A 13,378-nucleotide genomic window follows, 5' to 3' on the forward strand; every position below is an offset into this window, starting at 1 on the left:
CAGAAACACTGGGGCACTGCTTGCCTGAACAGCACCCTCTCCTGCCCTGGATCAATCTGAAAACTGCTGCTGCTGTTGCTAAGTTGCTTCAGTCGTGTCCAACTCTGTGCAACCCCATAGACGGCAGCCCACCAAGCTACTCCATCCCTGGGACTCTTCAGGCAAGAACACTGGAGTGGGTTGCCATTTCCTTCTCCAATGCATGAAAGTGAAAAGTGAAAGTGAAGTCACTCAGTCATGCCAACTCTTAGTGACCCCATGGACTGTAGCTTACCAAGCTCCTCCGTCCATGGGATTTTCCAGGCAAGAGTACCGGAGTGGAGTGCCATTTCCTTCTCCTAATCTGGAAGCTAGAGTATCTCTTTCTAATCTAAAGGTAGTGCTCTGGGGCAGAGTCTCCGGTGAACAGGCATCCCAAATCTCCCTCCTGGCTTTGGTGCATCTGATGTTGCATTCACTGAAAGATGTGCATGAGCCAGTCAGTTATTTCATGGTCTCTCACAGATGGAAATGGTGCATTAATTGCTACTCACTTGGTGTATTTGTTGGAGGATGGCAGATCCAGGGATTTCTAAACCACCATCTTTTGACTAGTATTAAGCCTTTATTTCTTTGAATATTTTTTCTACTCTGCATTCTTTCTGTTTCTGCTTAATGGATTCTGACGTATATTTTAAAACTTTGGTAATGTTCCACGTGTTCTTGAAACTCTATTCATCTGCATAATTAATTTTCATGTGATTTATATATTGAGTAAATTTTACTCATCTGTCTCAAGCTCATTGATTCTGTCCCTTGTCATCTACACTCTACTTTTGTGCCTACCCAGTTTGAGTTGTTTTCTTTGCTTTTCTTTATTATCATATTATTTGGTTTTAATTTCTTAGTTGTTATTTTTAATAGCTTCTATTTCATTTCTGAAATTTCCTATTCTTTCAGTAGTTTCAGGATGATTTTAAAATGTTCATTAAATGAGTATTTTCACAGCTTCTTTAAAATCCATTGGCTCGTTCGAGCATGCGGCTAATCTCAGTATTGCAGCATCTGGCGTCTTCTCCCATTTTGTTGTGATATTCTTGGTTCTTGATATAGTGTATAGTTTTAGATTGTATCCTTGTCATTGGAATCTATTGTTGAAGGCAGTCACCCAGTTTAAGTTCAAATTTAGTGTGGTTGTTGCTCCAGTGACCATTTAGCTTTCTTGAGACTTTTGATATTATTTTGCTGTCCTTTATTCTTCCTGGCTCATGTGGAGCTCATTGGATCTCTGCCGGTGCAGCCCACGGCAGGAAAAGTTTCTTTCCTGGGCCACCCTGAGTTGCTCTGTGATGTTGGTTGATGAGGGAACCATATAATGGAGAACATTTCCTCTAGCTGCATGTCAGTCACTGGCTATCAATATGGTTCTCACTCTGTCTCTGCTAGTGCTCCTGAGAGAAGAAAATTTTTATTCTAGGCCACTCTTTGCTGCTTTGAGTTTGGAGCGTTGAGAATTATCTCATAAGGATCATTTTCTCTTATTGGGTGTACAAGGCCTGGAGATGCATAAACTGAGATGCTCTCTTCTGCTGAGTAAAGTGTTGGGGGCCTGGTTTGCATTCTCGTCTTTGTGAAGGCTTGTGGCATAGTTTGCTGGCACCAGTGGGCAGAAGTGGCTGTTACTGTTGCCTGACATAGATAGTTTATGCTCTGTCACTATCAGTGGGTTGGAGATAAGAGTTAAGCCGAGTATTGAGATGAGTGAATGCTTACTGATGGATTTGTATGTATGGACACTAATGCCATGGAAACACATTCATACATGAGAATGTGATGATAATAGTGTGTTCATAGTCCAGGATTAACTGAGGAATAGGGCTGATTCTAGATATAACTAAACTTCTTAGGGAAGAGAAGGAAATATTCAGTGAAAGACTATATCAGTGGAGAACGTAGGAAGAGTAATGTTTTGAAAGTCCATTGAGAAGAGACTTTCAAGTAAAGATGATCAACATGGTGAGATATTAGAAAATAGTGAGGAAATGTCAGTTAAGATATTTTGGTCTTACTTAGAGGAAACAGTGGAAACAGTGTCAGACTTTACTTTTTTGGGCTCCAGAATCACTGCTGATGGTGACTGCAGCCATGAAATTAAAAGACGCTTACTCCTTGGAAGGAAGGTCATGGCCAACCTAGATAGCATGTTTAAAAGCAGAGACATTACTTTGCCAACAAAAGTCCGTCTAGTCAAGGCTATGGTTTTTCCAGTGGTCATGTATGGATGTGAGAATTGGACGGTGAAGAAAGCTGAGCGCCGCAGAATTGATGGTTTTGAACTGTGGTGTTGGAGAAGACTGTTGAGAGTCTCCTGGACTGCAAGGAGATCCAACCAGTCCATCCTAGAGGAGATCAGTCCTGGGTGTTCGTTGGAAGGACTGATGTTGAAGCTGAAGCTCCAATACTTTGGCCACCTCATGCGAAGGGTTGACTCATTGGAAAAGACCCTAATGCTGGGTAGGATTGGGGGCGGGAGGAGAAGGGGACGACAGAGGATGAGATGGTTGGATGGCATCACCGACTCGATGAACATGGGTTTGGGTAGACTCCGGGAGTTGGTGATGGACAGAGAGGCCTGGCGTGCTGCAATTCGTGGGGTCGCAGAGAGTCAGACCCGACTGAGCGACTGAACTGAACTGAGAGTAAAACAAATGAAATGCTCACAGTGGAAGTCACATTAATGCTGGTGATTTACCTTGAGGTAGCATTTTTAGACTATATATTCAAGTGGACTGAGAACAATATGTAGATAAGAACATTATTTATGAAAAATTCATATTTACAGCAAAAATCCTTTGGGAAAGAATAGGAGTTGTAATTATTTATAGTCAGAAGAGTGTCAAGGGGAAAACACTTTAGAAAGATAAAAAGAAAATGAAATGTCTGTTGAATTGTATAATAGAATGCTTAAATCTGATATTTGATGATGTCTAGGATGAGGGTTATCAATAAAACCAAACACTTTGTTTGCTAATCATTACCGATATATCTTTATATCACTCCTGTGCAGGGCCATTGCTTTTATCAAGGATATGCCACAGAGATTCCAAATTCAGCTGTGACACTTAGTACCTGCTCTGGACTCAGGTAATGACATATTCCAGAGATGTACATAGTCAATATCTAGTGTACCCTTTAAATTTTAGAAACTTCTTGAAGGGTAGATGGAAGACAAAGAAAATAGACACTTACTTTGTGTTTCTTCTCATTTACTTTCTGTGCCTGCTTGTCTTATCTTTTCTGCTATACTCTTTTGTCTCTCCCAGGCTTGCAATTATAAAATTCATTCAGGAAAAGCTGTCACCAAAATGAGAAATATCCCAATTACTGAGCCAGTCTAGAACTGCAATGACTCTTAAATGCTATAATAGATAGAAGAAGGTAGAAAATTGGGTTTACATGTTAATGGAAGTAAAATGGGACTATTATTAGATATTAGATGACAAAATCATTATCAAATTTCTACTTAATGTTTTCTTTCAATATTTATGTATGTTTATTATAGAGAAATCCATATTTTTAATTTCTTTTTTATGTGTTTCAATATTCAGGGGATTATTGCAGTTTGAGAATGTCAGTTATGGAATTGAACCACTGGAATCTTCAACTACATATGAGCATGTGATTTATCTGATGAGGGATAAAATAAGTGAATTTTCTCACATATCAGAAAATAATTCTACCACTGAATTTGCAGATCAACCCTACAAAATTCTTGTGAAATCAAATGTAAGTAACTCATTTATTCAAATTGTGATAAACATATTCACATTGATATCTGTTACATTTGGAAAACAAATTTAAACTGATACTGGTTATAATAAAGCCTTAACTTATAAGGTATTTATTTTAAATATATTTTGTTTAGTCATATAATATTTAAAAATTTAATAGCTATAAATATATAATTCAAAGTTCTCACATATACCTAATTATAAGTATTTTATGCAGATATGCCTTTTAAGTATATTTAGCAGCAGCAGCAGCAGCATGCAAATATACATAAATATTAAATGAACATATTAAGTAGAAATTTGATAATTACCTTTGTCATTTGATATCTAAGAATAGTCCCATCTTGCTTGATTAACATGTAAATCCAGTTTTCTACCTTCTTCTATCTATTAATGCATTTGGGACTCATTGCAGTTCTAGGGTAGCATAGTTCCACTGTTACTGAATTTCCATCCTAATAATATAATGGTACTCAAATTTGCTGATTGTAAATGTCATCCGTTTTGCCATTTAGTAACTTTATTAACTTTGTAAAAATAAAAGTTAATTTCGATAGAAAATGAAAAAGTAAAACCGAGGCAAGAATTGTCCCATATCTCATTGTCTAGACATAGTGCTCTTAGAACTTTGAGGCATTGGGTCTAATTCTTTTACTGTATCTAGTTATAAAGATGATTTATAAAGGAAGATTTAAGAAAAAATTATCTAATCATGTATTTTTCTTTGAAATTTCGTTTGTGTTATTAAGAGGATAATGTACGTTTTCACTTATCATTAAGTTACATTGCATTTATGCTTCCCTTGTAGCTCAGTCAGCAAAGAATCTGCCTGCAGTGCAGGAGACCCAGGTTTGATCCCTGGGTCAGGAAGATCCCCTGGAGAAGGAAATGGCAACCCACTCCAGTAGCCTTGCCTGGAAAATCTCGTGGACAGAAGAGCCTGGTGGGCTGTAGTCCATGGGGTCACAAAGAGTCAGGCACGACTGGGTGACTAACACTTACTAATATTATTAAAATTTTAAATGTAAGAATTGACCATAATACTATTCTCTAGACAAAAGGCTATTGTGAAATCCAGGACAATCATTTTGATATATTGTTTTATATATATATATTAATTTAAAACATATGCTTTATAAAATTATGGAATATCCAATACTTTGGTCACCTCATGCAAAGAGCTGACTCATTTGAAAAGACCCTGATGCTGGGAAAGATTGAGGGCAGGAGGAGAAGGGGACGACAGAGGATGAGATGGCTGGATGGCATCACCGACTCAATGGACATGAGTTTGAGTGGACTTAGGGAGTTAGTGATGGACAGGGAAGCCTGATGTGCTGCGGTTCATGGGGTCGCAAAGACTCGGACACGACTGAGTGACTGAACTGAACTGAAGAGGGTATATTATGGGCTATAGTTTGCTGACCTCTGCTCTGGAGATACATATTGAGGTATTGGTTTATGTGTGGAACAGTGAAATACAATAGAGGAGAAGTATAGCCATGTGCTCTTGCCCAAATGATTATACGCAAAAGTGCTAAGGTCTTTGGAAAGTAAAAAATGACGTCTTCATCAAATTATGCAAGAAGATTGGATTTCCACATGGAAATCCTTATTCTAAAAAAATTGAATTAGCGGGTAAACTTAAGTGTGAAACCAAACATAAAATTTCTAGTAGGGGACTTGGGAGAAACCAAATTAATGAGCCATAAGACTGTGAAAAGATGTTCAACATCATTAATCATACAGGAACTTGCAAATGAAAATCTCAATGAGTTCTCAGCACGTACTGACAGGATGGATGCAATGCAAAAGAATGACAATACCAAATGGAGGCAAGAGTGTGGAGCAGTTGACATTAGTTCTTGACAAAAAATGCAGAATGATCAAATTATTGAGTTGGCCAAAAGATCCGTTCAGATTTTTCTATTTGATGTAATGAAAAGACCTGAACAAACATTTTAGCCAACCTAATAACTTTAGAAAACAATCAAATTTTTATATTTCTATATACATATAGAGGTATCACGTGAATCAGATTTTCCAATTCTAAGCATTGAACCAAGAAAAATGAAAGACTATAACTATCCAAAGACCTGTACATGGATATTCACATCTGCATTATTTACAATAGCTGAGATGTTTAAATAAGCCAAATGGTCATCAATAGTTAAATGTATTAACAAGTTGTTTTATTTTTCTAAAATCTCACTCTTGGTAGCAATAAAAACAAATGAATTAACAATAATCACAGCAACACAGACAAGTGCTGAGTTAAAGAAACCAGATATAGAAGAAGACATATCATATGATTTCATTTATATAAAATTCTAGGATAAATTATTGTAACCTATGGTGAGAGAAAGCAGATCACTGGTTGCCTTTAGCCTTATAAGCTATTAACTTTGTATAGGGTAATGGAAACATTCTTTATTTTACTGATAGTAATGGATGCATGGCTGTATACATTGCTACCAGTTTGTGTAGCTGTGTTCTTAAAATACATGCATTTTATTGAGAGTAGGCCATGGTAAATAATTGCAAGTACAAAAATTATGATAAAATAGACCAACATTTGGGGGAAAGATGATGGGAATTTGTTTAGCTTGAAGGTTAAATAAAGGACCTAGAAGTTTTTGAGGGGAAAGAAATAAGAATCCTCCCCCATTTTAGTGACTTTTTTTGAGGATTCTAATTATCAAGAATATAAGGCAAAAGCTTCTGATTTGTTCTCAAAATGTTTATGCAGAATCTCCCAGATTATTTACTCAGTGGGCATTGATCCTTATATTTCTTGTAATTATATCTTTACGTGTTTGTATCTGTAGCTATAATCTACCTATCTATCTATACCTCTGTGTGTGTGTGTGTGTGTGTGTGTGTGTATGTGTATGTGTGTATATATATATATATATATGTAAAATTATATAATGTACATGATAATTACAAACAAGATAAGATTTTTTTTTTAATGTTTTATTCAATTCATGTCCTCTTATTTGCAGAAAGATTCAGGTGTGCTGTTGAAAAGAGTTCTGAAAATACATGTCATTATGGATAAAGCTTTGGTAAGCATTACTGATGCATTTTCCTTATACCCTTTTACTTAAATTGAAAAGGAATATAAAGGTAATCTTTGCAATGCGGAAATACATTACTCTGTTCAACATATATGTATCAGTGTGACAGGACATAAAGACATGTTATCGGTTGGCTTTCCAACGGCATAGGGGGATCAGTAACAATATTTACTAGAACTAATGTAAAATTTTGTATGTAAGGGGAGATCTAGTAATCTATTGGATTATAACTAATTGCATATATTTCTGGATTCACCCCCAAACTGTGGCAAAACACTTCCTTAAGTCAATTTTCATTTTAAAGTGTTTTATTTATTACTAAATTGAAGAAGATCCTTTTATTAAACTATCTTTTATAAGAATATTTTGTGCTGTATAACTGCTTGGGTTTTCTGCTTGGGTTTTCATTTTTAGATGGCTATAGTAATTTTATTCATATTTATTAAACTTGGAACGAACATAGATTTTCTTTAGTAAGTGAGTGGATAAGTTGTGGTACATTCAGACAGTGGGATTTTATTTAATGCTAAAAAGTTAACTGCTAATTAACTATGAAAAACATATAATGTTGGTAAGAGGGAGGCTATGATTTGATGGTAAACATTCTGTAGAACACACTGGGTAAAGATCTAATAAATTGCAAACGGGGAAGAATAATATATAGGAACACATTTGATTTCAGAACTTTTCATTTATACAATTAGTTTTAGCAAACACAGGCAACAAGTTAAAAAAACCTGTTTTGTCCATTATTACTAGTAATTTTGTATAAGTCAGGAAGTGTCATGGTGTTCTAGAATTTTTGCATAAAAGGAAATTTTCAAATCTTTAAATTATTTTTATAAAAGCAATAATAGAAAATGATGACAACAGCTCTTGGATCCCTGGGCCCTACAACCAGGCTCCAGTCCCCAGTTCTGCCTATCAATAGCTGGCACTAAACCCAGGACCAGGCTGCAACCAGCAGTGGAAGTGCTATGGCCTTGGAATGTTCTGCACCTTTACTCCATACAGCACTGAGCCAGCACTGTCCCAGAGCTCCCTGGAGTTTCACACTCAGCTGCCTTATGACCTGGTCCTGCCAACCAGCACCTGGCAGCCAGTGCATGAGGCAGAACTGCCAACCAGCTAGACCAGGGGCCAAACAAGACTAACAGACCTCTCAGTCAGCCTTCAACAACAGAAAGACCCACACAGCCACACAGGGAAAGCCACTGGAGTATACACCAAAGGTGATGCGAGTTGAGTCAGCTGCTGAAACACATAGTGCTTGCAAAAGGCCACTTCTCCAGCATTAAGAAGCACAACCAATCTACCAGGTACATACAAATACAAATACTTAGACAAAAACTTAGACAGACATGTTCCAGATGAAGCAACAAGGAAAAAGCCCCAAAGAAGGCCTAAGTGAAATGGAGATAGGCAACCTACTCGAGAAAGAGGTTAGGGTAGTGCTTGTAAAGACAATAAAAAAACTCAGAAGAACAATGCATACACAGAGCAAAAAAATATTAATATGAAGAACAACCAAACATAGATGAAGAATACAATACTGAAATGAAAATACACGTGAAGGTACCAGTAGTAGACTAAATGATACAGAAGAATGGATCAGTGACCTGGAAGACGTGTAATGGAAATTACTGATGTTGAACAGAAAAAAGAAAGGATGACAAGAAATGAGAACCTTGAAAGAGAACTCTGGGACAACATTAAGCACATTAATATGTACATTATAAGCCTCCCAGAAGAAGAAGACAGAGAGAGATAGTAATTAAAATGACAAAAGTTAAAGAAGAAAAGAGGACACTGAAAGCAGGAAAAGAAAAACAACAAAAAACATACAAAAAGAATATCCATACAGCTATCAGCTGACTTTTCAGCAGAAACTCTGCAGTCCAGAATGGAGTGGCACAATGTATTTAACATGTTGAAAGTGAAAAATCTACAACCAAGAATACTCTATCCAGCAAGTCTCTTCAAATTTGATTTAGAGATCAAAATCTTTATAGACAACAAAACTTAAAAGAATTCAGAAAATAGCATAACAAGAAATGTTAAAGCAGTTTTACTAAGGCGAAAGAAAAGTCCCAAACTGGAAATACAAAAATTATGAAAGAAAAAGCTCACTAGTAGAAGCAAACATGCAGTAAATGTAGGAAATCATCTCACATGCAAAGCTAGAAGGAAGGTAAGAAGAATTTTATCTTTTAACAGAAACATCTATATCTACAATAAGGAGTTAGGAGATACTTAAATTAGATGTAAAATAAGATATTAAAAGCAGTAATTGTGAGGGGAGGAGAATATACATACACAGTTGTTAAAAATGTATTTGAAATTAAGAGATCAGCAACTTAATCATATGTAAATTCATATGTGTATGTATAGATTGATACATAAAAGCATCATGGTAACTGCAAAAGAAAAGTGTATACTATATACACACAAGAAAAGTAAAAGATACCCAAATATAATATTAATGTAGTCATCAAATCATATGAGAAGGGAACAAAAGAAGAAGAAAGGAACAAAAAAGACCTACAGAAACAAACCCAAAGCAACACGCAAAATGGAAATGTGAACACACATATCAATAATTACTTTAAATGGAAATGAACTAAATGCTCCAATAAAAAAGAAATAGAGTAGTTAAATGGATACATGAACAAGATTCATATACGCACTGCCGAGAAGCAACCCACTTCACATCTAAACACTCACAGACAGAAAGTGAGGGAATGGAAAAAGTTATTCCATGCAAAAGGAAATCTAAAAAAAGTCAGGGTAGCAATACTTATATCTAACAAAACAGATTTGAAAAAGAGGTTGTTACAAGAGACAAGAACACTACATAATGATAGGGATCAATCCAAGAAGAAGGTAGAACAAATGTAAATATCCGTGCACCCAACATAGAAGCATCCAAAACCATAGAGCAAATATTAATGGACATAAAAGGGGAAATTGACAGTAACTCAATAACAGTAGGCAATTTAGCACCTCACTTACATCAATGGGCAGATCATCCAGACAGAAAATCAATGAGAAATCAAAAGCCTTAAATGACACATTCTATACATATGGAATATTCCATCCAAAAGATGCAGATTGCAAATTTTTCCAACTTCACATGTCACATTCTACAGAATAGATCACATGCTAGACTATAAAACCAGCCTTGGTAAATTTCAGAAATCATGTCAAGCATCTTTTCTGACCATGTGCAATAAGACTACAAATGAACTACAAGAAAAATACTACAAAAAAAAAAAAAACAGACTAAACTAAACACATAGAAGCTAAGCAGTGTGCTGCTAAATAGTCAATGGGTCACCACAAAATCAAAGGAGAAATAAACACTGTCTGGAGACAAAGGAAAAGAAAACACAACCACCCATAACTCTTAGATACAGCAAAAGCATTTCTAAGAGAGACGTTTTTGACACAGGTTTTGACACAGGCTTATCTCAGGAAACAAGAAAAATCTCGGATAAACAACCTAACCTCACACCTAAGGGAATTAGTAAAAGAACAAAAAAACCTCAAAATTAGTAGAAGGATAGAAATCATAAATAACAGAACTGAAACAAATGAAATAGGTACTAAAAGAAGAATAGAAAAGAGGCAGACTAATCAAGGAAAAAGAAGAGAGGTCCCAAGTCAATATAATCAGAAATGAAAGAGTAAAAGTTACAACAAACACCAAGAAATATAAAAGATCATAAGAGACTACTCTGAACAACTATATACCAATAAAATGTACAACTTGGAAGACATGGGAAAATTCTTTAAAATGTACAATCTCCAAAGACTGAACCAGGAAGAAATACAAAATGTGAACAGAATAATTACAAGTAATAAAATTGAATCTACAATTTTAAAACTCCAAAAAAACAAGTGTTCATGGCTTCACAGGTGAATTTCACGAAAAGCTTAAGAGAAGAGTTAGCATCTATCCTAATCAAACTATTCCACAACTTGCAGAGGATGGAACCATTCTAAACTTATTCCATGGGGACAGCATCACCCTGAGAGGAAAGTCAGAAAAAGGTATTATAAAAAAAAACAACAACAACAGAAAATTGCAGGTATTCCCTGGTAAATTAGTTGAGTTCAGTTCAGTCACTCAGTCATGTCCAACTCTTTGTGACACCATGGACTACAGAACACCAGGCTTCCTAGTCCATCACCAATGACTGGAGCTTACTCAAACTCATGTCCGTTGAGTCACTGATGCCATCCAACCATCTCATCCCCTGTCGTCCCTTTCTCCTCCCATCTTCAATCTTTCCCAGCATCAGGGTCTTTTCAAAGCAGTCAGTTCTTCTCATCACATGGCCAAAGCATTGGAGTTTCAGCTTTAGCATCAGTCCTTCCAATGAACACCCAGGACTGATCTCCTTAGGATGGACTGGTTGGATCTCCTTGCAGTCCAAGAGACTCTCAAGAGTCTTCTCCAACACCATAGTTCAAAAGCATCAATTCTTCAGTGCTCAGCTTTCTTTATCGTCCAACTCTCACATCCATACATGACTACTGGAAAAACCATAGCTTTGACTAGATGGACTTTTATGGCAAAGTAATGCCTTTGCTTTTTAATATGCTGTCTAGGTTGATCATAGCTTTCCTTCCAAGGAGCAAGCATCTTAATTTCATGGCTGCAGTCACCATCTGCAGTGATTTTGGAGCCCAAACCAGTAAGGTCTGTCACTGTTTCCATTGTTTCCCCATCTATTTGCCATGAAGTAATGGGCCCAGATGCCATGATTTTAGTTTTTTGAATGTTGAGTTTCAAGCCAACTTTTTTACTCTCCTCTTTCACTTTCATCAAGATGCTCTTTAGTTCTTCTCCTCTTTCTGCCATAAGAATGGTTTCATCTGCTTATCTGAGGTTATTGACATTTCTCCTGACAATCTTGATTCTAGCTTGTGCTTCATCCAGCCTGGAATTTCACATGATGTACTCTGAATATAAGTTAAATAAGCAGGGTGACAATATACAGCCTTGACGTACTCCTTTCCCAATTTGGAACCAGTCTATTGTCCCATGTCCAGTTCTAACTGTTGCTCCTTGACCTGCATACAGATTTCTCGGGAGGCAGGTCAGGTGGTCGTATTCCCACCTCTTTCAGAATTTTCCACAGTTTATTGTGATCCACACAGTCAAAGGCTTTGGCATAGTCAATAAAGCACAAATAGATGTTTTTCTGGAACTCTCTTGCTTTTTCAGTGATCAGCGGATGTTGGCAGTTTGATCTCTGATTCCTCTGCCTTCTCTAAAACCAGATTGAACCTCTGGAAGTTCACGATTCATGTACTGTTGAAGCCTGGCGTGGAGAATTTTGAGCATTACTTTACTAGCGTGTGAGATGAGTGCAATTGTGTGGTAGTTTGAGCATTCTTTGGCATTGCCTTTCTTTGGGATTGGAACGAAGACTGACCTCTTCCAGTCCTGTGGCCACTGCTGAGTTTTCCAAATTTGCTGGCATATCGAGTGCAGCACTTTCACAGCATCACCTTTGAGGATTTGAAATAGCTCAACTGGAATTCCATCACCTCCACTAGCTTTGTTCATAGTGATGCTTTCTAAAGCCCACTTGACTTCACATTCCAGGATGTCTGGCTCTAGGTGAGTGATCACACCATCATGATTATCTGGGTCGTGAAGATCTTTTTTGTACAGTTCTTCTGTGTATTCTTGCCACCTCTTCTTAATATTTTCTGCTTCTGTTAGGTCCATACTATTTTTGTCCTTTATTGTGCCCATCTTTGCATGAAATGTTCCCTTGGTATCTCTAATTTTCTAGAAGAGATCTTTAGTCTTCCCCATTCTATTGTTTTCCTCTTTTTGCTTTGCACTGATCACTGAGGAAGGCTTTCTTATCTCTCCTTGATATTCTTTGGAACTCTGCATTCAAATGGGTATATCTTTCCTTTTCTCCTTTGTCTTTGGCTTCTCTTCCTTTCATAGCTATTTGTAAGGCCTCCTCAGACAACCATTTTGCCTTTTTGCATTTCTTTTTCTTGGGGATAGTCTTAATCACTGCCTCCTGTACAATGTCACGAGCCTCCATCCCTAGTTCTTCGGGCACTCTCTGTATGAGATCTATTCCATTGACTCTATTTGTCACTCCCACTGTATAATCGTTAAGAGATTTGATTTAGGTCATACCTGAATGCTCTGGTCCTTTTCCCTACTTTCTTCAGTTTAAGTCTGAGTTTGGCAAGAAGTTCATGATCTGAGCCACAGTCAGCTCCCGGTCTTGTTTTCTGACTGTATAGAGCTTCTCCATCTTTGCCTGCAAAGAATATAATCAATCTGATTTTGGTATTGACCACCTGGTGATGTCCATATGTAGAGTCTTCTCTTATGTTGTTGGAAGAGGGTGTTGGCTATGACCTGTGCATTCTTTGGCAAAACTCTGTTAGCCTTTGCCCTGCTTTGTTTTGTACTCCAAGGCCAAATGTGCCTGTTACTCCAGGTATCTCTTGACTTCCTACTTTTGCATTTCAGTCTCCTATAAT

At 36.9% G+C, this 13,378-nt stretch overlaps 1 protein-coding gene across 50 annotated transcripts in view; it reads left to right on the forward strand.

Moving 5' to 3' along the window:
• Positions 1-13,378, forward strand: part of LOC145518868 (A disintegrin and metallopeptidase domain 3-like) — a 109,213-nt gene that overhangs the window by 27,718 nt on the left and 68,117 nt on the right. For all 50 annotated transcript variants that reach the window (XR_014063384.1, XR_014063379.1, XR_014063380.1 and 47 more), the window contains 3 exons: positions 3,047-3,123; positions 3,588-3,765; positions 6,776-6,838. Coding sequence is in view for 27 of the 50 variants with exons in the window: in XM_081523968.1 (XP_081380094.1) it covers positions 3,047-3,123; positions 3,588-3,765; positions 6,776-6,838 (318 nt within the window). In the remaining 23 variants the exon portion in view is untranslated. The remainder of the gene's footprint in view (positions 1-3,046; positions 3,124-3,587; positions 3,766-6,775; positions 6,839-13,378) is intronic.

This window comes from Giraffa tippelskirchi, chromosome 8 (genome assembly GCF_054371585.1).
Source record: "Giraffa tippelskirchi isolate mGirTip1 chromosome 8, T2T-mGirTip1v1.2.pri, whole genome shotgun sequence".
Taxonomy (NCBI): domain Eukaryota; kingdom Metazoa; phylum Chordata; class Mammalia; order Artiodactyla; family Giraffidae; genus Giraffa; species Giraffa tippelskirchi.